This window comes from Recurvomyces mirabilis (assembly GCF_035927965.1).
Source record: "Recurvomyces mirabilis strain CCFEE 5264 chromosome Unknown scaffold_29, whole genome shotgun sequence".
In the NCBI taxonomy this organism is placed as follows: domain Eukaryota; kingdom Fungi; phylum Ascomycota; class Dothideomycetes; order Mycosphaerellales; family Teratosphaeriaceae; genus Recurvomyces; species Recurvomyces mirabilis.
In genome coordinates, this window is record NW_027041963.1 from 354,614 (window position 1) to 380,238 (window position 25,625).

The following is a 25,625-nucleotide window of genomic DNA, read 5'->3' on the forward strand; positions in this document are numbered from 1 at the left end:
ACCATGTCCGGTACTTCGATACACGTTCAAGACCTCGCCAATGATCTAGGCTGACATTCTCATGTAGGTCGCAGTGGACGCGGGAGAGGCGCATTTCATCGCGCGAGAGGACAAGCGAACCGAGGCGAGAGCTTCTCTTCGAAATGCCGGGTCTTCCTTCTCTATTTCGTCTTCCTCTGCCTCTGGTCCAGGCTGGGAACGATTGCAGCAGGATCTGAGGGGTATTGATGGGCAACAGTACGGTAGGTCGTCTTGAGCAGCAGAGTTCTCTCGCGCCCAGTCGAGGCGGTCCCTCGCTCACACCAGTAGATCTTGAATCGTGGAACATGTTGGAGAAGGACATCTGATGGTAGCTGACAAAGACAGGTGCGTACAAACGACTACTTGGCAAGTATGAACACGCATCGCCTTCTTTTACCCTATCGATCGACTACGTTCAAGGCGATCCGTATGCATCTCCATCTCGAGTCCGTGCCATCATGGCATGGGCGAAGACGGGTCTCCCTGACGAGTACCTGCAATCAGACATCCGCAGAATTGCGCTCTGCGATTTTACTACACGTGTCTGCGCTTCCTTGATACGAGCTAGACATTTGGATCAGAATGTTGGTGGTGGCAAAAGCGGCTGGAGCGGACCCAAAGGCGGTGCTTTCAACATCAACGCGCCTGGCCAAGAGATCCTGCCACGAACAAGTTCTCTAATCAATGCAGATGATGAGATGGAGCTAAGATTCACCACCAGCTTGCCGGCGGCAGGACGTACGATTCTTGGCAACGAGGCACATCGGATTTTGGCGGTCAATCTGGTAGAGCTCGTCAAACAGTCTTTACTACTTGTCAATCTCGACGAGCAGAAGCTCCAGCACCATGTCCAATGCGCTGAGAATCAACGCAACCTTCGCCAGCAACTAGCTGCAAATGACCTCGTTGCTTTTGTGGCGAATGGCTCGATGTTACCTCGCGCGTCAGGAGCTTCCGCCACACCCATGACTGGCTCAAATGCTGTGCCATTCGTCTCTCCGGGCCATCTAGCGCTCACATTGCCTCTAGCAGACGGCACGAGTATCACTGGTATGGGTCTTCGTCGTGGAATTACGCTGCTGACTGGCGGTGGCTTCCACGGCAAGTCGACATTGCTGCAAGCACTTGAGCTCGGCATATATGATCATATTCCAGGGGACGGGCGAGAGCTCATCGTGACGGATCCTACCGCCGTCAAAATTCGAGCTGAAGATGGTCGAAGTGTGACAAGCCTTGACATCACTCCCTACATCTCAACGCTGCCCGGTAATAGGAACACGAAGCTTTTCTCTACTGATGATGCCAGTGGATCGACTTCCATGGCCGCCAATATTCAGGAAGCCCTCGAAGCTGGCTGCAAGTCCCTGCTCATTGATGAGGACTCCTCTGCCACGAACCTACTGGTCCGAGACCAGCGTATGCAGACACTGATCAAGCATGAGCCGATCACGCCCCTCGTAGCTCAAGCGAGAGCTTTGTATAGGGAGTACGGCGTCAGCGCCGTAATCGTGATTGGAGGCCTAGGCGACTGGCTATCAGTTGCAGATGAAGTCATTGCGATGGAGGACTACGTGCCACGATCATTGACTACCGAAGCGAAGAAAGTCGTGATTGACTTTCCTACTCATGTTATGCAAGCATCCGAGTATGGCACGATCACTCCACGGAAATTTCAGGTCAACCTCAATGGCAGGCGATCTCCATACGCAACTCGCAAGCGCTTCATAGCTATGAAACCACAGGCCCGCGAAGCAGTCAATGATCCGTCACAAGACGAGCCCGGTGTAGATTTGGGCGGTTTAGATCAGATTGTTGAGATTGGTCAGGCTCGAACGATTGCACACATCATGCAACAAGTTGCGGCGATGACTACAAGTCAACCGTAAGCTGCCCAACTGCTCCGAAGCTGTTCATAACTGATCAAAATAGATTATCTCTGAACCAGATTGTCTCTGCTATGGGCAATGCAGTAGGGATTGAGCATTGTTTGCCATCATCTCTGAATGACGGCGAACTCGTTGCAATTAGGGTGTCGGAGCTCGCCGCCGCACTTTCGCGCATTCGGGGTATAACTGTCACACAATGATACTGGAAGGGGCCACAAAATATGTGGCAGAGAAGTATCTCAGTCCCGATCACTACTTATGTACGCGCAACATTGAGACTCTCGGCGAATCAATCGATATAAAAATCTGCCTCCATCGACAGCTGCTGCAAATAGCATGACTCCACTCCACACCCAGGGAAACTTCTGATATCGGATCATGCCGCCTACTGAACTCGCGCGAACCAAGTATTTGCATCCGACCTGCCCTTCCCGACTGCAGCATACGTCGTACATGACAGACTATCCGGCAGGTAGGCCGCAGCTTTGCATGTGTCACTGGGGCACAGGGACATGCAATCTGCGAAACTGTTCACAGAAGATGTGTTCGCAACCTGCGTGCCGGTATATGCAATATAGCATTGGACCTGGAAATTGTGGCCTGCAACCCTCACTGTGTCGCCGGCGTTATCGGGACATTCGATGGGAGTCGGGCTGTCGGGTTGTGGGGAGGTGGTTGAAGCGCACGTTGTGCATGTGGTACATGTGGGTGGAGCAGTGACGGAGCCTGAGCTGGTCGTGATATGAGATTGTGTGTTGCTTGAGGCGGCAAGAGTTGATGTTGAGAAAGTTGTCCCGGTACGTGTGCCAGAAGCGGAGGGCGACGAGGATGTGGCGGGGCGTGAGCTCGATGGAGAAATGGTGGCTAGAAGAGAAGAAGTGCTGATAGAAGTGCTCAGATGCGTTGACGAAGCGCTCGAAGGGGAGGGAGTAGCAACGGTACGGGATGAAGTGCTAGGCTTAGAGCTTGGCACGGTCGAGGAGGATGCAGTCATGCCCGACGTTGAGGGTGTCGAGCTCGAAGCAGAAGTGGTTGGGTGAGATGGAGCACTGACTGGCGAGTGGCTCGTCGAAGCCGGCATTGAGCTCGCATATGACATCGTGGTACTTGCAGTTGACGAGGAGCTAGTTGCGCGAGCGCTGCTTGAGCTTGAAGAAGCAGTGCTTGGACGAGAGGATGACACTGGTGAGCTTGCTGACGTGGTGGCCGGGTGAGAAGAGGTAGAGTGTGCAGAGCTTGAAGCCCCGAAGGAGGACGAGCTCGCGTGTGGACTACTCGAAGTGTACGTAGTGTGGCTAGAGCTTGGGACTGAAGTGGTGCTCGACCTGCTCGAGAGGTTGGACGACGAGGCGGAGAACGACGCAGGTGTAATAGACACAGTAGAATTGTCAGCATGCGAGGTCGTAGCAACAAATGAGCTCGCGGACGACGTCAAGGTCGACGTACGGATCGCCGCAGGGCCAGAGCCAGTCAGCTGTGTAGATATCCCAGCCTGAGAGCTGTTAAGTAATATTGTGGTAGCCAGGCTGGACGTTGAAGACGTTGTCGGGACAGGACATCCAGCAACGCACCTTGCCCCAGCAAGACCAGAACCAGGCCTCCACTGGCTTGCACCAACAGCGTTCTTGAGATAACAAGCTGTCCCACTCAGGACCACATCGGCACAGGCAGCATTGTTCTCACACGCATTGATACATCCTTGCAGATCCGGCGCATACACCATCGCGAAGTCGTTGATGTAATGATTGATGTCACACTCAATGACGTATGACTTGCCCTTGCTGGGACTGTACGTAGTCTGGTTGCTGTTTGGACAGGAGGGGATGACTTCGATGGCGTTGGAGCGAGCGCTCCAGATGCGTGGGTTCGGGATTGGCTGGCCGATTGCATACTTCCTGGGAAGAGCGTGTCAGTGTGGCCTCGTTGACGTCTCAAAGATGGCTTCCAAGCCTATGGCAAACTCACAGATAGCATGCACCTGGATCGTCGTAGGAGACAGCAACGCATTGACCGTCCTTGGCGCATGCATCCATACAATCGTTCATGGTCGCTGCATAGACCGTGCGAAGATTGTGGTCGAAGAGATCGGTATAACAGTCAATGTCGAAGATCGTATCGCCGCAGGAGTAGGTCGAGTTGCCGCTCGCCGGGCATTGGATCGGTGCTGTAGCATCGCTGCCGTTGACGGTGCTGTTGCTACCGAGATTGCCAGAAATAGCCGCCACCAAGGCGGCAGAGAGAGCTAGCAAGCTCAAGGTGTGCGTTGTTCGCATTGCCGTCGACTTCGATGAGGAAGTAACAGGGAAGACGATCGTGATGCCTTGACGCTGAGGAGGGTGTCGAACCACGACTCCTGCGCGAACAGCCAGCACCAGAGGGATGAAGTACGCATCATTTTGTTGAGGAATCAATACAATGAATGTGGTCATGGACCTGAGGAGTTGCCAGCCAACATCTGGTACGGTGAGGAGAGACTCTGTCTGGTCAAGGTAAGCAATTCTCGCGGCCAGCTGGTTGGACAACAGCATAACAAACGACTTTCGATCCTCATCTTCGAGATCATCTAACGAGGCGCTGTTACTTTGGTGTTGGTCTAGACTCGTTATGCACAATCGACTTGCCGAGCTCAGTATAACTCATGCATTTACAATCATACAAACTGGACCGATACGCTACAACCACGCCGATGCTATCCCATGAACACAACACAAGCCCAGCCCACCCACCAAACACCTCCACGTTACGAATCACCCAAATCACCCATCTCCACATCCCCATCCCCACTCCCTCCCACCTTCTCCCCCTCCCCCCTTACCGGCATCAAAACATCAAACCCCCCCGTCCCCATCCTCCCCAACCTCCCCGCCACAATCCTCGCACTCGGATTCCTCAAATCATCCCAATCCCCCTCCAACACCGCATCCCGCAAAAACCCCACCGTAGTCTCAAAACTCATCTTCATAAACGGCGACGCATTGCCGCGATACCCCATGCGGGAAAAACTCTGATAACCCCCGTCGCGCGTCATGTAATCGGCGATGAGGAATAAGTGTCTCGGGTCGACACTGATGCCGTGGCCACCGAAGATGGACTGGAGTTCGCGGACGATGGCGTTACGGGCCGCTTCTACGCCGTAGTGTAGGCGGATGTCGTAGATGCTGTTGGTGTAGATGTGGTTGGGGTTGACGATGTGTTGATAATCCCACATAGCGGAGATATTGACGCCGCTCGTGGCGAGGATCGGGGTTCCGCCGGCGTCTTTGGTGGCTTGTTCGTCGACCATGGCGGCGCTGACGCCGGGGACGGATTGGATGAGTGCCCAATGCGCGGCGGACTCGACGAGGTTCAGCATCAGGATCTTGGCGGTCGTGGAGTCGTATTCCAACGTGAAAGTGCACGTCTCCCCCTTGACGTCGTCAAAGGCGAAACGGGTAACATCATTCGTCTTCTTCTCGCCCTTGATCCGCGCCTCCCGCTCCCTCGCAACCACCTTCCTCGCCTGCTTGGGCGTCATCCCCTCCTCCCCACTCTCATCCTCACTCGAACTCGCCGCTCTCACCCCAGAAAAAGGTTCCGGACTACCCCCATACGTCTCATCCTCACTGGCACTACTCTCCGTCTCCAGCTCCTCGACCTCCCTCTGTAAGTTCCTCGCTTGAATAGCATTCTCCTCATCATCCTCATAAGCCTCATACCCCGCTTGTTGTTTGTTCCCCTTGGTCTTATCCCGCGTCGCATCATCGTCCCCCTCCCCATCACTATCATCGTCCCCGCCCACTCCATCCCCTTGAGGCCTCGCTCGCTCCTGCTCCACCGTCCCAGCGCTCTTTCCGATATCAGGCATAGCATCACTCCTCACAGCATTCTTCAGACTCCGCTCATCCCCCCTCTTCTTCAACTCCTTCCGCGTAAGCATCTGCAATCTCGGCAGGAAACGAAGCTCAATCGTGCTCACAATATCCGCGACCGTGATAGCATACTCCTTCATATACTCCTCACTCGGGAAAAATTCCAATCGCACCTCATACTTCTTCGCCTCCCCATACGCCACCCCCTTCTCCGTCCTCTCCGTCGCGGTAACCTTATCCAAGACCTCGGCCAAACTCAACTTCGAGATCCCCTTGGCGAACTTCTTCCCCTCCTCCACACTCATCTCCTCATTCAACCTCAACGTCATCGTCGGCGTCGCAATCGTCTTAGCAGCCGTCATGACAATCTCCCTCAACCGCGGAATGCCCAACGTGACATTCTTAGCCGAATGCCCAGCCAAATGGAATGTATTCAACGTCATCTGCGTCGAGGGCTCGCCGACCGATTGCCCCGCCACGACCCCCACCGCCTCCCCCGCCTCAACCACCGACTTCAAATACCTTAGATTCAAAATCGACTCGAAACTCCTCTTCGTCACCGCCCCGACGACCTCCTTCTTCTTATCCCGGATCAACCCATCCGAATTCCTATCCATATACTCATGCGCCTCGCGATACACCCTCTCGCTCATACTCCCCGCGAAGCGACTCGGCGAAAACACACTCAGCGCCGGATCCACCGCATCGATCCTCCCGGTCTTCCTGACCTTCTTAACAGCACTCTTATTCCACTCCACGGCCTCCGGGCAGACCACCCTCTCAAAATCCCCACTCACCCCCAACCCCATGAACAAAGACCTACAATTCTCCGCCTCGAACCTAAAGTCCCCCAAATACTTCGCCTTGGCCACATCGAGTCCATCCTCGCCATACAAGAACTGAATCACACTCCCATCGCTATCCCGGACAGAAGTATCATACTCGACCCTCAACCCCTCCATCCCCTTGATCAAACACCGCTGCAAATACCCCGACCGCGACGTCTTAACCGCCGTATCAATCAATCCCTCCCGTCCAGCCATAGCATGGAAGAAATACTCCTGCGGCCTAACACCCGTCAAGAACCGATCGACAATATACCCCCCCGCCCTCACCGAACTCTCAAACGGCTTGAAACACGGCAGCGTTTTCCCACTAACCATGACGGGAACCCGCCTCCCCTCCAGCACCTGCTGACCGAGATTACAAGAAATCTGGTTCGCATTGACTTTACTCCCTTTAGCCCCAGACGAAGTCATCGTCTGCATCTGATTAGCCGGAAACGCCTTTCGCAACCCCGTCGGCAAACAAGCATCCGTGACAGCAGACGACAAATCCTTGGTCAGATTATTCGTCACCTGGTCCAACCCCAACTGCTTCCCATCATCCCTCAACACTTCCTCCAACCGCCTCCTCAACTCCCGATCCCCGCTCTGCGCGCCCTGGTCCGCGAGTCCCACATACTTCGCCGCAGCCACCAACCCCACCGTTTCCGCCCCCGCCAGGGCCTCCCTCCTCGCCACCTCCCCCTCCCGCGTGAAAATCAGATCCTCCACCCCGCAAGAAAAAGCCCGCATCCCCTCCAACCTCGTAAGCAGCCGGCCGAGAATACTCAAAAACCGGCCGGCTAAAGTATGCCCGTAGACTTCATAGATACAATTCACGATCCCGCCACTGGAAGGCCCAATCTGTTTCTTGTCCAGAATCCCATGGCAGAGATACCCCTTCTGCACGAGCACGCTCGCCTCTTCCTTCGCACCGGCCTGGCCCCAGAGTTTCGCAGCGGTAGTGGATACCCCCATCATCGTGATCCCCTCGTACCCCTGCGGTTGGATATTCAGAAGCACAGTCGTAACAACCTGTTTCCCGGTCCAAAGCGCCTTAGGTTTCCACACCGCAGGCGGGATCGTCTCGATGCGCCCATTCGTACAATGCCCCGATTCAGGTCGTAACGCCGCATAAAGCAACTGCATGTAATCGCCCCTCTCGAAAAAAGTATCCCGGTTCGTGAGCCAGACGCCCATACTGATATGATCCTGAATCAGACCTCGTAAGGGATTACCCGCAGTAGCGGAGAGGTACTGATGATCGGTATCGGCGATGTTCAACGCTTCAGACCGCGCGACCTCGTTCTGCGGGAAATGGAGGTTCATCTCATCCCCGTCGAAATCGGCATTGTAGGTGTTGCAGTTGGCATAGTGCATGCGGAGCGTCTTTTCTCCTGGTAAGACGCGGGCGCGGTGACACATCATGCTGGGTTTGTGGAGGGTGGGTTGGCGGTTCATGATGACGATGTCGCCGTTGTTGAGGTGGCGGTGGACTTTTTTGGGCCGGGTGCCGCGGATGTTGCTGCTGCCGGCGCTGAGGGCGAGGAGTTGGTTGGCGAGGGCTGTGCGCTCCTCGGCGTTTTTGCGCTCGAGGTTCACGACTTGGCCGGTTTCGCTCTCGATGGCTACGGCGCCGGGCCAGACGTGGGGACCATTTCGGACTGCTTCTTGTAGTTCTTCCACGTTCCACTCTGTTACTGCTTCCGGGTAAGTGAGCTTGACGGCAAAGACGGGAGGGACACCAATCTCGTTCGTCTCAATATTCGGGTCCGGTGAGATGACGGTTCGAGCAGCGAAATTGACTCGTTTACCCATCATATACTTCCTGAACATCCCCTCCTTCTTCTCCAGCTTCTGCTTGATACCGTCCGGAAGTCTGTTCGCCGCCGCACCTTGCACAGGAGCCAGATTCTTGTCAATCAGACTATTGACAGACTCTTGCAGTTGTACCCAAGTATTCTCGAGATCCACATACGTTCGTGGTCGATACCTGCTCGGCTGCTCGGGTTGGTCTTTGCCCGAGAGTTCTCGTTGGATATTGTCCATGCTTTCACTGATGGTTAAGATGTTCTTGTACAGAGTATTTTCCTGTGCCTCGGCGATCTCGTCGTTGCCTTGTCTAGCTTCGGGGCGATATCGGTTCGGTGGGACGAGGATGGTGCGCATGAAGAACATGTCTGCTTTGAGTGGTTCATGCACTATATTTTGCCGTTGTCGCCGCTTGTGCCCATAGACTGCGGAGAGGATTTCTTGCTCGCGCTCGAAGAGTTGAGCGAGATGTGCATGCACTCGAGCGGGATTCAGATATTCTTCCTGCTCTGGCTCAGCGCCTGGTTGGGTTTTCGATCGTACTGCTTCGGGAGCAGAATCCAGAATATCACCTCCAGCGATCTGCACCTCCTCATCCGTCTCCTCATCCATATCCACATCATCGCCACCACCTTCCGCATCCTCCTCGTCCGAATCACCCATATCCGCAATCCCCTCATCCTTCTCCGCCTCCCGCTTCCTCTTGCGACTCTGCTCGGCTCGTACCCGCTTCTGCATCTCGACAATCGGATCCTTGGCCTTGTGTCCAGACTGAATCATAGCATAGCTCTCCTTCTGCGTGAGCGGCTTGCGGAAGATCTTGACCAGACGATCCTTGCGATATTTATGATTCAAGCCTTGGCAATTGCTACACTTCTTGCCTTGGGTGATCTTCCCCATGAAATCGGATATGATGACTTTCCGCGACATCTCCGTCGCTTCATTCTTGGCGGTGAATAGTGTCCCGTTGGCCTTGGCTGTCCGGATAGCTTGGTGGGTGAACTTCTGCATGCGAGCAATGGCGCTCCTGACATGACTATCCACATCATCGTCGTCCGAGCTCTCGTCATCGTCACTCACCGCAGCAGCACCTTTCTTCGACATGGCCTGGATGCTCAAGTCGTCCAGCTCGGCCATCTCGTTCAACAGCCCACACTCCACCAGCTTCAGCTTGCACCGCGTCCGCTCCACCTGCACCCTCGCCATCCTCAGCCTCCCACAGTAGATACACATGGCGCGGAGGAGTCGTAGTGTCTGGTCCATGAAGGTGGGGTGGTAGCACCAGACGGGGAGGTCGATGTGACCTGCATGACCGGGACATTGGGGGTTCTTCAGGCCGCATGTGGTGCAGGAGTTGTCGCCGAACTGGCCGAGTTCGGCGGTGTAGAGGCCGCCGGGGATGGGGTTGAGGAGGGTGTCGAAGGTGGTGGAGCTGGTGATGCGGCGGGCGGAGAGTTGGTGGATGTCGGTGGCGGAGAGGTGCTGGAAGGCCACTGACGCCAGGTGGGAGGAGACTGGTTGGGACGTGTTCATGATGCACTACCTTTAAAATACCATCATGCATAGCATACTGTACCTCCGTCTTCAATGTTGGATAGCACGACGAGAACTTTTGTTATAGAGAGATCTTATCTTATCTGGGTGCTCCATCATCTTCACGAGTCATGTACAGCCAAAGGGCGTTAGGAAGGTTCAGAACCACACGAGCATTACTTCACCAATACGAGGACTTATGCTATGGCCAGCACGACAGGCAAACGCCCGCTCCCACTAGACGCCGACGACAATGATGCCAAGAGGATCCGCTCAAATAATGGCTCGCCCGCACCCGCACCGGCACCACCACCACCACCACCCCCATCATCCACCACCACCACCAACGGCATGTCGGAGATGGAGCGCAAGAAGCAGGAGGCCGCCGCTCGCATGGCCGCCGTCAAGGCCAAACTCGCCGGACTGAAACCCAATGGCGCGTCTGCTGCAGCTCCACCGCCTGTGTCAGCCTCTCCCGCCCCTGGTCCACCACCGCCCCCCATCAACGATGTGGAGGCAAGAAGGGCGGAAGCGGCGCGCAAGATCGCCGAGATGAAGGCCAAGTTTGCTGCGAAAAAGGCACAGACGGCCTCACCAGCTCAGGTCAGTACGCCTCCACCACCGGCAGAGCCCAGCGAGCGGGAGAGGAGGATAGCAGAGGCACGTGAGCGGGCGAAGAAGATAGCCGCGCAACAGCTCGCACCGGGTGAGAGAGCGGCACCGCCACCTCCTCCGCCACGGCAAGATATGGGAAAAGCAGCGAGGGGTGGCTTGGGCATTGGCTTGCATCCGAGTCTGATGGGGGATCTGAATGCGCCAGGTGCTGCTGCTGGGAAGGGGAGAGGGACGCCGACTGGACAACGACCATCAGCACCGAGGATCAACCCCTACTTGGCCGCGGACGACGATGCAGAGAAGCTGGACCCGGAGGCAGTCTACGATCCAACCATCGCCGCCCGCAAAGGAGGCGACCGAAAAAGCAAACAGCTCCAATTCAACCAAAAAGGCAAATTCATGGCCCAAGCCAACGCCCTCCGCCAACAAGCCAAGCTCGAAGAAATGAAAAAACGCATAGCAGCCGAAGCCCGCAAGACCGAGATCGAAGAGGCGTCCGACAAAGCCTTTCTCGTCCCGCCACCCCCAGAAGTAGAATGGTGGGACGAAAACCTCATCGACAAGATCTCCACCCCGGACACCGTCATCACCGCCCTAATCCAACATCCCGTGATGCTGCAACCCCCGCAAGACAAATTCCTCCCGGCCCCGAAACCCCTCATGCTCACGCCGCAAGAACAGAAGAAACTGCGTCGTCAACGCCGCATGGCGGATATGAAAGAAGAACAAGCCAAGATCCGCCTCGGGCTCGTCGAACCCCCCCCACCGAAAGTGAAGAAGAGTAATATGATGCGTGTCCTAGGCGAACAAGCCGTCAAGGACCCTACTGCTGTAGAGGCGAGGGTGAATAAGGAAATCGCCCAACGCGCCATGGACCACGAGAAAGACAACCGTGAGCGCGCCCTGACCAAAGACCAAAAAGCGGAGAAATTAAAGCAACAGCAAGCCGGGGACGACGCCAAGGGGATCCGGATCGCGGTGTTTAAAGTCGAGAGTTTGAGTTCGGGGAAGCATCGGTATCAGATTGATATCAACGCTAAGCAGCATGGGCTCACGGGGATCGTGGTGTTGAATCCGACGATGAGTTTGATTATTGTCGAGGGAGGGGATCATAGCCTTAAAGCTTATAAGAAGTTGATGCTGCAGCGGATCAAGTGGGTGGAGAATACGCTGCCGCTTTCTAATACTGCGGGGCCGAGTACTTTCACGGGGGCGAACGATGGGACGAGTAAAGCTTCCTCTTCTTCCTCCGAGCAGGGTAAAGTCGCCGCATGGCTGACCCCCCTAAACGAAGATGGGAGTCTCAAGGATCTGAGGGAGAATTACTGTGTCCTGGTCTGGGAGGGGGAGATGAAGCAGAGGGTTTTTCGGAAATGGGGGAGTCGGGTTTGTGAGACGGATGGGTTGGCGAGGGATGTATTGGGACGGTCGAGGATGGAGAATATGTGGACGTTGGGACGGGGGATGAGGCGGGAGCAGTGAGGGGGAGCTTGTTTCCAGTCGAGGGTCTGGTCTACTTTACTTGAGTATTATCTCTTGGCTGACACGATAGGATATCGGGCTTGTGTGGTGTGGCGCTTTGTTGTTGTCTTGTCTCGTACGAGGTAGGAGAAGGCAGGTAAAATTCTCTTGCGCGAGACAATGGAGTCAAGGCAGAAATGCAAGCTTCCCAACCTGGCCGCGTTATGCCAGCTATCCTTTCGCAACGAGCTGTCAACCATGGACTACACCTCATGGACCATGGAGAACCTCCGCAAACTCACCCAGGACCTCGCAATCAAAGTCCTCACTTCCCCTCGCCACCGGCGCATCGTCCGCAGACCCGCGGCAAGCAGCACAGACCGACCGCTCACGAGGAGTGATTATTGTCAAGGCCTTGAGAGGAAGCAGATGCCCAACGCACGACACCGAAACTCTTCGACTTTGCTGCCAAGAAATCCACCTCATCGTGTACGAGCACATCTTGAACGCCGGACCCAGGCAAGGACGACAGCCATCGGCTTGCGACCTTGACATCATGCCGTCAAGTCCACGTCGAAGCCACCCCGATCTTCTACGCCACACACAGACCCATCCGGATTGGTATCCAGCCCGCCGCGGTCTACATGAATAATGGGACAACGATCGTGCACCCCGTTCCCCCCTTTCGGCAAAACCCATGGATGCGGATCTCGTGCTGCCGCTCCCTCCCTGGGCCTTCAAGATCCGCCGCCTCCGCCTGGTATTCGAGGGCTTCGAGCCGCCGCGATGGGGTCTGGGGGGGGGACAGATGTAGTCGGCGAAGGCATATAGTCGGACGCTTTATCTCATGTGCTCTACTTTTCTGGCCGGCAAGCATAACGTCCGGACCATCTTCATCGACTTCTGTCAGCATGAAGACCTGGACCACTATGCCTACCGGGAGCGCCAGCGGATCCTGCAACCGCTTTCCCTGTTGGGCCCGGGGGTTCGTTTGTACGAGTGCAGTTCTTACTGGGAGGCCAAGGATTATCCTCGCCGTATCACGGACACTTCATATCTCACCACTCACTTTGACAGTCTCTACATGCCGCTCAAAGCCGCTCTGCGCAAGGAAGTGGAAGCTCTTTGCACGTTCCGTCGCCTGGCCGCAGGCATCGGGTATCTGATCGACACGCCACCGACTACATCAGACTGGACGCCCTTGGGTACGATGTGGCAACATCCGTTAGTGTCTCCGGCTCAGGGAGCGCAGGGTGGAGTCGACGCAGTAAGAGAGAAGTTGATGGAGCATGATCGGAGATTCTGGCTCGGGTCGGGCTGGTGCGATGAGCAGTGGGAGAGGGAAGCGATGAGCGATCTTCGGGAGCTGGAGGGGATGGGTAATCGGATCGATGTGGAATGGTTGGCGAGGGAATCTGCGGAGGAGATGGGTTGGGGCGGTGGCGAGGCCGAGGAGGGAGCGGATGGGGTTGAATATGGCGAGCAGAGTGCCGGGTGAGGGTTGAGGGCGACACTGGCTGGTTCTTCCATGGTCCCATGTGTATACTGGTAACAGATAGGGTCCGGAAGGGTGTGCAGATGGAAAATCATCGACGCTTGCTCAAGTCATAAACAGCTTGGATAGAGGAGGGAGGACTCTGCCTTTGCGGCCGGACCTGCCGAGCGGTATCTACATAGTTGACGAAATCTGATACAATGAACACTCCATGAATCCATCCATCTAGCATCACTTTCTCCACCTGGCTAGTCAAAAAAATCAATAGCATATCTCGACTAATCCGCCCAACACCCACCACCCTTTTTTCCACCCTCTCCCCCCTTCGCTCGTCTCCTCTAAGCCTTGGCAGTAGAGCTACAAGGCAACTCGTCATCATCCGAACCCCAAGCAATAGAATTAAACTCCAGATCCAGCTCGGAAATCTGGCACTGCCTGTTCAACGTGAAACAAGTTGAAGCCCCGCACACGATAGATGGCACGAGCGACTTGATTGAACTGCCAGTACCAAACAGTCTTGTTGCAGCCCGTAACGCCAACGAAGAGGGTATCGATATCCACGGTTGGAGGCTCGCCCAGGATCCCGGCACTCCATTGCTGCTTGTTCGCGGTGGCGCCGTCGCCGGTGATCTAGACGCAACGGGTCAGCGATCCGGCATTTCTTTAGAAGAATAGGGGATAGTATGCTTTCCCGGTTTACCTTCAAGAGCATGAATGGAGTCGGAGTGCTCCACGAAGTTCTCGGCGAGCCGAGCGTTGGCAGTCTGGCTGGCACCGGCTTGATGGCCGAAGACGGAGATGATCTTGTTCACGACCTGCTCAGCCTCCCATTGGGAAACGCAGGAGTCGCGGTCCTCGATCGCAGTGGCGAAGGCAGCAGCTGTGAAGGCGATGACGCCGGCAATGGTCGTGGAGAAGTACATCTTCACTGAGTACTTCGAAAAGAGAGAATCTATGATATGAGATATAGCTGTATGTGAGAAGAGTAAAGATGGATCTCAAGGTGACGTTTGAGGATAGGAGAGCTGTGTTGTGTGCCTATGGCATCTCCTTGTACCTTTTCTACGAACTGCACTTGCGCATGCAGCGAGCAGAAGTTCACCAGCTGGTCACACAGTCTAGGCCACCCATTGCATCCATACTGCTTACATTCTCAGCACCAAAATGTGCCGATCAGATCAAATCAGCGAGCTGACCGGATGAACAAGCAAATGGCCGAAGACGTTGCAGGCCATCGGATAGACGAAACAGGGTGGCCTGAAAGCGCCCATCAAAGGGTGGTCGTGTCACCTTGGAGTCGTTGAATATGGTGATTTGAAGGACGGTAAGCTGACAGTCCTTGATCTGTCAGATTCGTCCCGTGGTAGAGAAATTGCGAAGCGAGATGCTGCAGTTCCGGGGAATGCTGAAGCTTCTATGTATTCACGGCATGGTAGCCGTGGTTGTACCACGAATATCTGTGGGGAGAATCCGGGTAGGCGCAGGTACACGTTGTAGTAAGCCGATGCCCAGAAAGCGTACCGATCGAAAAAGGTTGTGTTGCGTCTCTTTCGCCTTTTGCGGGCCCAGTTGCTTGCGCTTTGAATGGACAAGAGTCAGGTGTAGAGCGGCAGGGATATGGAATATGACAATCTTCTTCAGAGTGGCATACCATACTCATCTAAGCACTATCAATCTCGTCTTAGCAGTTCAGCCTTGCGCTCGTTCCGGGTTGAAAGCATGTGTGGTCCAGTATCAACGTTGTGAATTGACACAAAGTGTAGACTGGTGCTTTGCATCGTCCTCATATGCAGTGGCCTCAAGTAGCGATCCGATGCAAAACGAGACTCTGCCAACGCTACGCGCAAGATCAACCATGGAACCTATGGCGAGTGCAAGGAGAGCGTAAGCTTCCGCGTCGTGCTTGCTTACGCTTGGCGACGAAGCGAGCAATCGTGAACAGCCCCACACGTTTGTATCATTGATGTCTTCATTTCGCTTCATCCTTGGGTACAACACTCAAGAATAGCCCACGTCCGAGCTATCGAGACAGACAGCCTCTCATTCACCCCACAGCACCAACCGGCCGCAGCCCACTCAAATTAAACACCATCCCCGGCCCCGGCCTCTGCCCCCCACCAAACCCACCAACCACCTCCTTCTTCCACCCAGGAACATCATCCGTCCCAGCCCTCTCGGTCTTCAATCTCAACACATCCCAGACCTGTGGAAACCCAGCAGCCACAGCATCCCCACCCTTCGACTTCGTCCCCGTAATGGCGAATTTCTGCAGTCGATGCGAGATGAAACCTGACAGTAAGCCCTGATCAATGAGAGAAGCGAGTCTCGATTCGACGGCGGTGATATCGATCCTGAATCCGCCGTCATCGTACTCGACATCCTCGAAGTCCGGGTCTGTGTAATCCTCCCCACCCTTCTGAGCTCGAGATGCGTCCTCGAGCCACTGGAAAGCTGACACGAGGTGATCGATATTGAGAGTCGATGCCTTGTTACCCGTTGTGTCTGTCGGCCTGAAACCCACCAGAAGGAAAGTCCGCCTGACTAGACTTCGCCAGACGAGGACCTCGCACCTGTTTTGCAACTGCAGCAGGATACGGAAATGTAGAAACCATTCCGCGTGTGGCCCGTCTAGATCGAGATGCTGTCTGAAAGCGGCCAGATTTCCTCGCTGAATGGCCATGCATATCGGTAAAAAGCGATCAGACAGACCGTGAGCCTCTGGTCGACTTAGAAGCTCTTGTGATGGGAAGCGGCCGAGAATGATGTTGCTCGCGATCAGGTATACCAGAATATGCCGTCTCTGTCTAGCACATTCTGGTCGCGCAGGGGACTCATCGTACGCATGCTGCAATGCCAGCTGAGCACGATAGAAGTGGCTGTTCTGAAACAAAAAGCGTCCAAGATAGTACAGATAGGTGACACGCTGCCGTTTCGGGTACGCAGACAACGGTGGCGAAAGGTTGTAGATGTTCTCGAAGATCTGCGTCGCATTCCTCGTCTTCCGGCATTGGAAGAGGATCTTCAAGCACAGATTCGCGATATTGTAGATGCCCTTCTTCTTGCCTTCTGGCTTTCCTTGCGCATTTAGACCAGAGACCCGATCGTTGAGGCATGTCACAAACGCCTGTCGCAAGATGTTCGCCGCACGTTCCGGAAGTGTTTCCCTCCCACCTCCTTCGTCTCCTCCCCCAGCTCCGGGTCCTGATCGCCGTAGATGTGCTATCAGCTCCGGCTGCTTGTCTAGTCCGATAGCCAGCCTGCACACCAGTTTCGCATTCATGACCACCGTAGGCAAGATCAAATGTCCCAGCGTGGCATGCGACAGCGCACTATTGGCCCTCTGCTGCAACTCTGACAACAACTCATACGTCTCCAGGTACCGACTCGCTTCCGCACTGACATTTCTAAGGTATGCCAGATATTGCACCATGAACTTTACGAAGCTCGTCCAAGGGCTACCATCATCCCCTTCCACAGCCGCCTTGAGCGCAGCCGTACACCTCTGCTCCAACGCATCGTCACTACCTCGCGGGTAGGCCGCCTGCAGCTCCTTGACCATGTCCTGGTAATGTTGGTTGAAAGGGGGCTCAAGGGCGATCCAGTCCGCCAAGCTCGTTTCGTTGCGGGCTGATATGAAGCCATTGATCTGTACCAGGTACTGTCCAAGCAACGGTGTCTGCGCCATGCCCGTGATATAGGAAAGACTGTGTGGGAATCTGGCTTGGATGAGAGTAGCTGCAAGTATGGGCGCGATATCTTCAAGAACGTCTATTAAGAGTCGACCAAGGTACGGCTTCAGCTGCTGCTCGACATGGCTTGCCAATGCAGAAAGCTGCTGCCCGTACAGTCGAGGCTTCCCAATCTCATTGAGGCGACGCAGATGTCTTATCAGCCAAGGTCTATCGAGATACTCTGTCTGTGTCAGTATCAGAGTGTCTTGAGAATCGTCACTGGAAGCAGAAACACGTGAAAGTGATGAACCGGCAGCCGCTTGGACCGCCTGTGACGGATCACCAAATGCCATCTTCGACCGTCCACCCTTTCAACACATTCACAAGATGAGTTAGCTCCATCATGAATAGCATGGACTACACATGCTGGCTATAAAGGTCTTGTTCGCCATATTCTCATTGTTTGTATTCTGTTGTTCGCCGGATGCAGCTTACCATAGGCTACGAACCTCACACGCGATCACGTTACCCATGCAGAGACTGAGAAGCGGATATAAACATTTTCAATTCCATTGGAATACCCCAAAGCAATCGCAGATAAAAAGGCTACATATACACCAGTATCACTTCCTCGCATCCCTCCGTATCGCACACCTCCATCACCCATGAACCGCCCACTGACCAGCAGCGGCCCAACTCAAGCCTCTCCTCCCCTTAAGCTAGCAAGCAAGCTCACCCCTCGTCCCACTTCCAGAGCAGACATTATGCACATAATCAACGACTTGGCTCGCTTGCATAATGTACAGAAGCGGAAGAAGGAAAGACCCGATGAGTCCCTCAATTGCAGCGTGCCAGAGCCGGGAAGTTGCTGTGCCCCGGACACGCGTAGAAAAGAATGTAGTGTCAGAGTGATCTGACCAGCCCGCTTGCAACACAGCAGCAGCAGATTTGTAAAGAAACTCCAGCAAACTCCCTCCCCGCCATAGTAAGTGTGGATATGTGTAAGCTGGCCCCAGAATTCGTCGCAAGCAAACCAAGCGTTAAGTCGTCAAAGGTTTTGATAGAAGATTTGATGTCGGTAAGGCTTGGTGGGCTTACATCGCTTGGCCGGGGACTGGCTTGCGAGCTGGGACAGCGGCGGAGGCGTCGGCATTGCTGCCGGAGCGCTCAGGGCTGTTGGGGGTGAGTGGGCGGGGAGCCATGCCCTGGCCGCTGAGAGGAGTGATTGGGTGGCCGTTGGAGCCCTGAGGTGGGCCTTGTGGGCGTGGCTTGACAGGGAGCTTGGAGAGGCAGGTGCGTGGCACGACACCCTGTTGGGAGCGGTCCATGCGGACACAGAGAGCCTGGTCGAAAGTCAGTAAGAAGCTTTAAAGTGTGTGTATAGTTGAGAACTTACCCAGCCATCATCGTAAGCATGGAGCATGCGAACGAGCTGACCAGACTTCAGCTCAAGCTCATCTTCCATGCTTGGCTTGAAGTCGAGTTGCACGCGGTGAACGTTGTTCTGGGCAGGAGGAGATGCAGCGCCACCAGCAACAGCGACAGCCGCTGCGGTACCAAGCTCGGAGACGGAGTCGCTCTGGACGTGGGCAGATTTTTCACCTTCTGGCTCCTCGAATGGGTTGGTTGGAGGAGACTCGGGGCGCTTCTCGGACATGCTGTTGTTGTCATCGAAGGGGTTCTGCGCATTTTGGGAACGGCGCTCCCACATGCTCTTGGGCTTCTCGAACATGGCGGCGGAGTCACCGAGATGGTCACCAGCAGTGTTCTTGCTACCAAGGTTAGGCAGGAATTGAGTGACCGGGCGAAGGCTGAGACGTGGGGCAGTGGCGGCAGATGGAGCAGAACGGGTGCTAGAGGCAGAAGCACGCTTCTCCGACATGGCATTGCCACCGAAGAAGGAGCTGCTGTTACTAACGCGCTTCTCGTTGGTGATCTCCTGGTGGGCCTCACGGTTCTTGCGTCGGCGCAGACAGAAGAAGATGAGGCCGCCGAAAAGAGCGAGACCAAGGATAATACTGAAGGCGAGGCCAGCTTTGGCGCCGCCAGTCATGCCAGCGTTCGAGCTGTCACCGTTGTGGGTAGCGGAGATGGGAGTGCCAGCAATGACGCCGGCGCCAGTGTGAGTAGCGGCGAGGGGTGTGCCAGCAAGAGCAGCAGCACCGACTGATGTAGAAATAACGGCGCTTGGGGGTGCATTCAAGAAGCGAGACTTGTTGCCGCTGCCATCATCGTCGGTAGACACGGCCGTGGTGGCCTGACTGCTGGTTGGGACGAGAGTTGCAGTGGAGAACTGCGTGATGGTCGCGGAGGCTGAGCCGCTGGAAACACCAGCAGATGCGGCAGCTTTAGCAGATGCATAAGCGGCCTCGTTGGAGTTGGTGAGGCTGGCAGCTGCAGCAGTGGTAGAAGGAGCAACTGGGGCGAGGGTGGTGTATCCGGCGATCGGGCCATCGAAATCGGCCGAGAGCGTCTCGTAGACGACCGATGTCAAGGTCGCGACACTAGCGACATCCTTCTGAGCAACCTCCTTCTGTGCGAGGTCGAGCGTGCCGGCGTCAGCTGGGCGAGCGGCGGCCTTCACATGGTCAGGCACGTTCCACTTGATGAAGTCGCCATGGCTGTCGCGCTTGTGTTCGTGGTTGTTGGCGTCAAGGCCACGGAAGACGCGTCCGTGTGAGCCTTCATGGTGGATTCCCATTTTATCGACTGGTGTCTGTACGTCGTGTGCCTTCGAGGCTTTCGATCGTATAGCTGTAGTGATGATGTGAGTGTCTGTCGACGGCGGCAATGTGAGGAATGCGGGCGCTTCCAGTGCTCGATACCCGTGGAATGTGTGTCGCTTAGGGAGTGTTGATGTGAGGGAGTGAAGGAGTGTGAGTGCCAGCGACAGCTATTGCAGCGTCGTAAGAGTATCCGTCGGTTAACGAAGGGCGACGGACCAGCACAATCGCAGACAAGTGAGTGTGAAAGCAACGATACCAGTGGAGGAGCGTGTTTGCTGGCGAGGAGGAAGTGAGAACAACGGGTAGGGAGTTGATGCTGCAAAGAGGCCCGTGTGCCTTCTGCCGAAATGAGATGTTTCGTGATTGGCTATGGAGCTGTCAGGTACCAACGTCTTTGCAGCGATTAAAATTAGTTGACCACGGCAACGGGCGGAGATCACGGCCGATGATATGCAACCAAGAAGACAAGCAATTGTTCACCACGCGTTGACATCATGGCCATGCGAACGATGAACCAGATCGGTAGTTGGGACAGCACCGTCTATTGTTCTATCACCGGCGAGCACTCATACATCTGATCAATGTGGTAAACCCGCAGGTAAAGCGACGACGTCTCCCTGTCTCACCAGATATCCAGTCTCACATCCAGCGCAAGCCACGGGTCTCACGCCTCCTGGACGCGCTTCGATACGATGATGTAATAACCACGCGACGAAGAAACCACCCGGACGCGTCGAGGGCGGCCGCAACGGTTCTATCGTATCGGGCTCATCTAAACAACCTTCTCTAGAGCTACCCGGCTGATGTTGCCCGTGCTACGATATGAACACCCACCCCGCCGTGACTCAATGTCTGAATCGTCGGTAACAGTCAATTAGAAAGTCTCGCTCGGTTGCCATGCTACAAGCAAGAGTCAGCAAATATCGATGAGCACATCATCATCCACTGAAACTCACGTGAAAGCTGCGAAAACAGCGCCAATGGCTCCTACCCGGACGAGATCCCCCAAGATTCCATATCGTCCTAGTAAGCCCTGAGTCCGCGCCAGCAGACTCGGGACGACAGCCGTGGCACCTCCGGCATATAGATTCGGCAAGATATCCCTTAGCTTGAACTCCACGCCTTGCCGCTCGAAAAAATGCGTAGCAAAGCTGAGATTGAAGACGATCCTCAAAGCCATATTCACGCAATTCGCGAGTACCAATCCCTGAGCACCCATCTCGAGCACCCTCAGGAACACAAATGCACTAAGGCCAAACCCGACAGTGAAAGCGCCCATCCAGAAGCTCTGCCTTTGCAGCTCTGCCGGACTCGCGGTGGCGGAGACGAAGGCTTCACTGACCCCGTTGATGGCGAGGAGAGGGATGCAGTAGCAGTACGTCGCTAGAACTTCGCCAGCGCCCGAGTCGGTCCACTTGTTGCCTGCGACCACTTGCAGAAGTAGCGGCGCGGCTGTGGGACCGACGGCGAAGGTGATGAGGGAGGCGATCGAGTAGATGCGGAGAATATCGCGGAGTATGGTCGACGCTTGCTTGACATTGCCGTTATTGTGCTTGGTCGCCGTCTTCTCATCGTCTGAGTCGCTCTTCGATTTGGTATCAGAGCACAACTTAGCAAACAGGTTTCTCGAACTATCTTCGACGGGTCGAAAGAGCATCCGAGCAATGAGCCCTCCATAATTAGCAGAGACGGCATAGATACCTTGGTCCTCTAGCGTAGCGAAGAAGCCCACCAAAAGCTTGTCACCTTCAGTAAGTGCCCACTTGATGGCCGTCTGTAGGTATAGTGATGCAGATAGGTAGAGCAGAGGCTTAGAGAGTAGAGAGAAGGCATACTGTCTCGTACTGAAAAGAAGAGGATGAGCGGAATTCACTTACTTTGGCTGGTACATGGAAACACACCTCGTTTGCACCCACTTCGGGAAGAGCGAAAAGCCCTTCAAACGTGCTACTGGTGCTGTCTGGGTCAGATACACGATGGTAAGGGAAGTCGAGTATGCCAGCTCGCCAGCTGCGAACGGCAGGACACCCAGCTCCTGCCCTTGACCTTGAGCCCAGAAGACAAGGCCAGCTGTAACGAAGGTCTTCACAATGACCGCCGTCGCTTCTGCGGCTGCTCGAGTCTTGTACAACATATTCTGCTGTACAGCCACGAAAGCCGGCTCAGACAGAAGCTCGATCACAGCCGTCAGCTGGCTGATTCTCAAGGAAGTCGTCAGGTATGGCACATTCGGGTAGTTGCTCCGTAACAACAGCTCCGTCATTAGTGCTCCAACCGGTAGTCCAGCTACAATAGCGAGGTAGGAGATATTGACTGCGGCCTGTACACCATCGGAGCGTCTCTGGGTGGCTATACGTAGCGATTCGCGGGAGAAGTAGAGTGAGCTGTGGATGTAGAGTTCGAGGTAGACCGCCACGCCTAGGATCTTCGGCGACAGGAAGCGTAAGAGGATCTGGTTGAGGGCGAATGTGATGGCGCGGCTGCCGACCTGGAGGAGGACCATGAAGGTTGCGCCTTTGGCGGAGGCGGAGATGGAGTCTTCTGCCATGGTTTGATAGGATTTTCCAGGGTGGATGTACTGCTAACGTCAGTTCGACATGTTCTGGCTGATTATTGCGCGCACCACGTATCCGCGAGAAGTGGCTGTGACGCAAGTGGCATGTGGAAGCCCCACGCCTCGGCTCTGGTGAACTCAAGATCATCTTGCATCACGTCCATGTCCTCGACAGGACTGTCACTACGATTATGACATGACGGCCTTGATCACCCCTTCAACATGTACATTATGACGATAAGCGACTGATTCCGCCACGACGGCATTACACCACCAACCATGATCGAATTCCGCACCCAAGGCTTCAACCCCTACGCAACCAAATACTCCCCCTTCTTCGACTCCCGCCTCGCCGTCTCCGCCGGCGCCAACTTCGGCCTCGTAGGCAACGGCCGCCTCTACATCCTCAACCTCACCGCCAACGGGATCCAAGTAGAAAAGTACTTCGAAACGCAAGATTGTCTCTTCGACACCGCCTGGAGCGAACAGCATGAGAATCAGATCCTGACCGCCGGCGGCGATGGCAGTATCAAGCTCTTCGACATCGGCGTTGGTGAGTTCCCCGTAGCGGGCTGGCAGGAACATGGCCGGGAGGTGTTTAGTGTGCATTGGGGATTGGTGGACAAGAGTCGGTTCTTGAGCAATTCGTGGGATGGTACGGTCAAGATATGGGCGCCGGAGAGGAAGGAGAGTCTGATGACTCTGCCGGTGCATAGTTGTGTCTACAGCGCACAATTCAGTCCACATCATCCGGATATAGTGACTTGTGTCAGTCGCGACAGCCATTTGCGGGTCTACGATCTCAGAACCAAGGCGAGTGCGCAGAATCATATGACGCTTGCTATACCCATCCATGCCCCGCCGAAGGTGCCAGCACCGGGGTATGGGCAGGGAAGTGTTGGGCCGACGGAGTGTCTGACGCATGACTGGAACAAGTATCGGGATTCGGTGCTTGCTACTGCTGGGGTGGATTCCGTGATAAGGACGTTCGATCTACGATCACCTGCTGGACCTGTCAATCTATTGACAGGACACGAGTATGCTGTCAGGAAGGTGAGCTGGAGCCCGCATCTCAGCGATGTCCTGCTGAGTGCGAGTTATGATATGAGCTGTCGTGTTTGGACGGACGGAAGTAATGTGGAGAAAGGCGGCAATGGCGCTGGGTTTGGGAGGGAGATTGGCCGTATGGATGCGCATACCGAGTTCGCCATGGGCGTAGACTGGTGTCTATTTGGTGCCGAAGGATGGTGTACGACCTGTGCTTGGGACGAGAGAGTATTGGTGTGGGATGTGAGGGAGTTCATGCGACCAACGTGACCATGCTTTGACAAAGGGAAAGGGTATCATTTATGTTCGTTATGGACAGGGGAAAAGCAACGCGCTGTATCCGCCAAAAGAGTTGCCAAGAGGCTATGACCGCAGTGGCCACTGTGGCGGAGTCACCATTCGCGGAGGCATCTGCTCGTCGATGCTCCGGAGTCTGCTTCGACCATGATTGCTGGGTGTCGCGGTCCGTGTACTGCCGCTGGCACTCCTACGGCCAGTCGGTGTTCCCCATCTGCCACTCCGCTGATCGTACTCGCTGACTACACTCTTGGTGTCGAAGTCGCGTCCATCTTGTCCTTCGAACTCAAACGGACCGTGGTAGGATTCCGCCACGCTGTTAACAGTGGTACCGCTATGTCGGTGCGTCGTTTGACTCTGGTGGTCCGGAAATACTACCGGAGCTGGGATTGGAGGGATGATGGGTTGTTGATCCGAGTCACGGAGACTTTGCTGCTGCATTGGCCTGGAAATGGTAGGGTGCTGGCCACGAGGCATACTGTTTGCACTTCGCTTGCGACGTCGTCGGAAGCAGAAGCATAATACAAGGAGGACGGCAAGTAACGGCAGACCAATACCGAGCCCGACTCCGAGTCCTATCGCGAGGTCGTTGTTATGATGTCGATCCTGTGTTCCATTAACGCCATTGTTGGCAGAATCGCTGGATGCCGTGGCGGCGCCGATGTCCGATGAAGACGCGGGAGTCAAGCTTGCCGCCGAAGAGATAGCTGATGTGGTGCCGGCAGCAGTCGCGGATGAGGAAGAGATGGATGTCGCTGACGACCCTGAACTCGAGCTAGTACTCTGTAAAGTCTGTGCAACAGAGAACTGCGTACTGTCCGTCGAACAGTCAGTCTCACACGTCCCAGATCCGTCCGAGAGCTCGAAACGTAATGGTCCAGCATCCGACGCTTGAACGACATTTGTCGCAGGCCATGTGTAGCTCGTCTGATCCGTTGTATAATTTGCTAGACAGCAACGTCAATATACCTCATCTCTCATTGACACACACGCAAGAGACGATACTTACAAGCCAACGTCTGCCCAAATAACGTCCCATCGCCTGCCGTCTGCCAAACCTTCAAGTTCGTGTACTCGAAACTACTCGCCCATGCTATCCTCACATCCTCTCCCGCATTGTACTGCTCCGTCGCTCCCAGCGCCGTCAGCGCATTGCTCGCCGGCTGCAAGAACACCGCTTGTCCCCATGTCGCCGCCGGCGCCAGGATTAAGATTATTGTCGCATAATGTAGTAGTGGTAATGGTGTCGCATATCCGCCAACGCTCGCCGGCCGCATTCTCGTGTCGTGTGCGCAATGCCGGTGAATACGTTGCTATCGCATGTGCATAGTTATAGCTTGTCGAGTCTCAGCGCAACTATGGGATGTGTCGAAAGGGAAATTAGACAAGAGATATTGAGCGGCTGCGATGAGGTAGTCGCTGCCGGACAACAGCTACAATAGTACCATCACAAAGGCGCTCTGTACTCTGGGAAGCTTTTGCACCAGCTCCAGGCTGAGTTCACTGCTGCGCATGTTCCTTACGCTATGACTTTTCTTGGCTTAGACTATGTGGCTGGCGATCAGCTCAATTACCGTATCGGGTAACTCGGAGCAGTAAATTGCCGGTAGCTATACCACTCTCAGACACAGACTTCCGCAGAATGACTATTTTTGTGTCCGTCCGATCTAGGTACTGACGCTGACGATATGCATGAGCTGTAGCTATAACATGCAGCTCTTCTCAGGTTCAATGCTTTGGGCTCATATCATTATACATCTACGGTCTCACAGTCGCAGCGACGACACGCCATGAGGCTGGCCCCCAGAAGCAATATGTACGGCTTGATCACTGCT

The 25,625-nt window shown here is 55.1% G+C and overlaps 10 protein-coding genes across 10 annotated transcripts; 4 read left to right on the forward strand and 6 right to left on the reverse strand.

Moving 5' to 3' along the window:
- Positions 1–479: 479 nt before the first annotated feature.
- On the forward strand, positions 480–2,107 carry LTS14_009185 (uncharacterized protein; the record flags this gene model as incomplete). Its single annotated transcript, XM_064841868.1, has 2 exons — positions 480–1,903; positions 1,951–2,107. 2 exons carry the CDS (start codon positions 480–482, stop codon positions 2,105–2,107), a joined length of 1,581 nt encoding a protein of 526 aa, XP_064690703.1.
- Positions 2,108–3,377: 1,270 nt separating this feature from the next.
- LTS14_009186 (uncharacterized protein) lies at positions 3,378–9,924 on the reverse strand (the record flags this gene model as incomplete). The annotated part of the gene is made up of 4 exons (XM_064841869.1): positions 3,378–3,399; positions 3,479–3,802; positions 3,873–4,500; positions 4,659–9,924. The coding sequence occupies 4 exons, from the start codon at positions 9,922–9,924 to the stop codon at positions 3,378–3,380; spliced, it is 6,240 nt and encodes a 2,079-aa protein (XP_064690704.1).
- Positions 9,925–10,128: 204 nt separating this feature from the next.
- On the forward strand, positions 10,129–12,021 carry prp3 (U4/U5/U6 small nuclear ribonucleoprotein prp3; the record flags this gene model as incomplete). The annotated part of the gene is made up of 1 exon (XM_064841870.1): positions 10,129–12,021. The coding sequence occupies one exon, from the start codon at positions 10,129–10,131 to the stop codon at positions 12,019–12,021; it is 1,893 nt and encodes a 630-aa protein (XP_064690705.1).
- An 826-nt stretch (positions 12,022–12,847) lies between these two features.
- On the forward strand, positions 12,848–13,498 carry LTS14_009188 (uncharacterized protein; the record flags this gene model as incomplete). Its single annotated transcript, XM_064841871.1, has 1 exon — positions 12,848–13,498. The coding sequence occupies one exon, from the start codon at positions 12,848–12,850 to the stop codon at positions 13,496–13,498; it is 651 nt and encodes a 216-aa protein (XP_064690706.1).
- Positions 13,499–13,894: 396 nt separating this feature from the next.
- On the reverse strand, positions 13,895–14,418 carry LTS14_009189 (uncharacterized protein; the record flags this gene model as incomplete). Its single annotated transcript, XM_064841872.1, has 2 exons — positions 13,895–14,125; positions 14,230–14,418. 2 exons carry the CDS (start codon positions 14,416–14,418, stop codon positions 13,895–13,897), a joined length of 420 nt encoding a protein of 139 aa, XP_064690707.1.
- A 1,121-nt stretch (positions 14,419–15,539) lies between these two features.
- Positions 15,540–17,519, reverse strand: LTS14_009190 (uncharacterized protein; the record flags this gene model as incomplete). Its single annotated transcript, XM_064841873.1, has 1 exon — positions 15,540–17,519. The coding sequence occupies one exon, from the start codon at positions 17,517–17,519 to the stop codon at positions 15,540–15,542; it is 1,980 nt and encodes a 659-aa protein (XP_064690708.1).
- Positions 17,520–18,260: 741 nt separating this feature from the next.
- On the reverse strand, positions 18,261–19,867 carry LTS14_009191 (uncharacterized protein; the record flags this gene model as incomplete). Its single annotated transcript, XM_064841874.1, has 2 exons — positions 18,261–18,509; positions 18,563–19,867. 2 exons carry the CDS (start codon positions 19,865–19,867, stop codon positions 18,261–18,263), a joined length of 1,554 nt encoding a protein of 517 aa, XP_064690709.1.
- A 977-nt stretch (positions 19,868–20,844) lies between these two features.
- Positions 20,845–22,440, reverse strand: RFT1 (Oligosaccharide translocation protein rft1; the record flags this gene model as incomplete). The annotated part of the gene is made up of 2 exons (XM_064841875.1): positions 20,845–21,736; positions 21,794–22,440. The coding sequence occupies 2 exons, from the start codon at positions 22,438–22,440 to the stop codon at positions 20,845–20,847; spliced, it is 1,539 nt and encodes a 512-aa protein (XP_064690710.1).
- A 285-nt stretch (positions 22,441–22,725) lies between these two features.
- Positions 22,726–23,763, forward strand: PEX7 (peroxisomal targeting signal 2 receptor; the record flags this gene model as incomplete). The annotated part of the gene is made up of 1 exon (XM_064841876.1): positions 22,726–23,763. One exon carries the CDS (start codon positions 22,726–22,728, stop codon positions 23,761–23,763), a length of 1,038 nt encoding a protein of 345 aa, XP_064690711.1.
- A 93-nt stretch (positions 23,764–23,856) lies between these two features.
- Positions 23,857–24,692, reverse strand: LTS14_009194 (uncharacterized protein; the record flags this gene model as incomplete). Its single annotated transcript, XM_064841877.1, has 2 exons — positions 23,857–24,573; positions 24,630–24,692. 2 exons carry the CDS (start codon positions 24,690–24,692, stop codon positions 23,857–23,859), a joined length of 780 nt encoding a protein of 259 aa, XP_064690712.1.
- Positions 24,693–25,625: the final 933 nt, after the last annotated feature.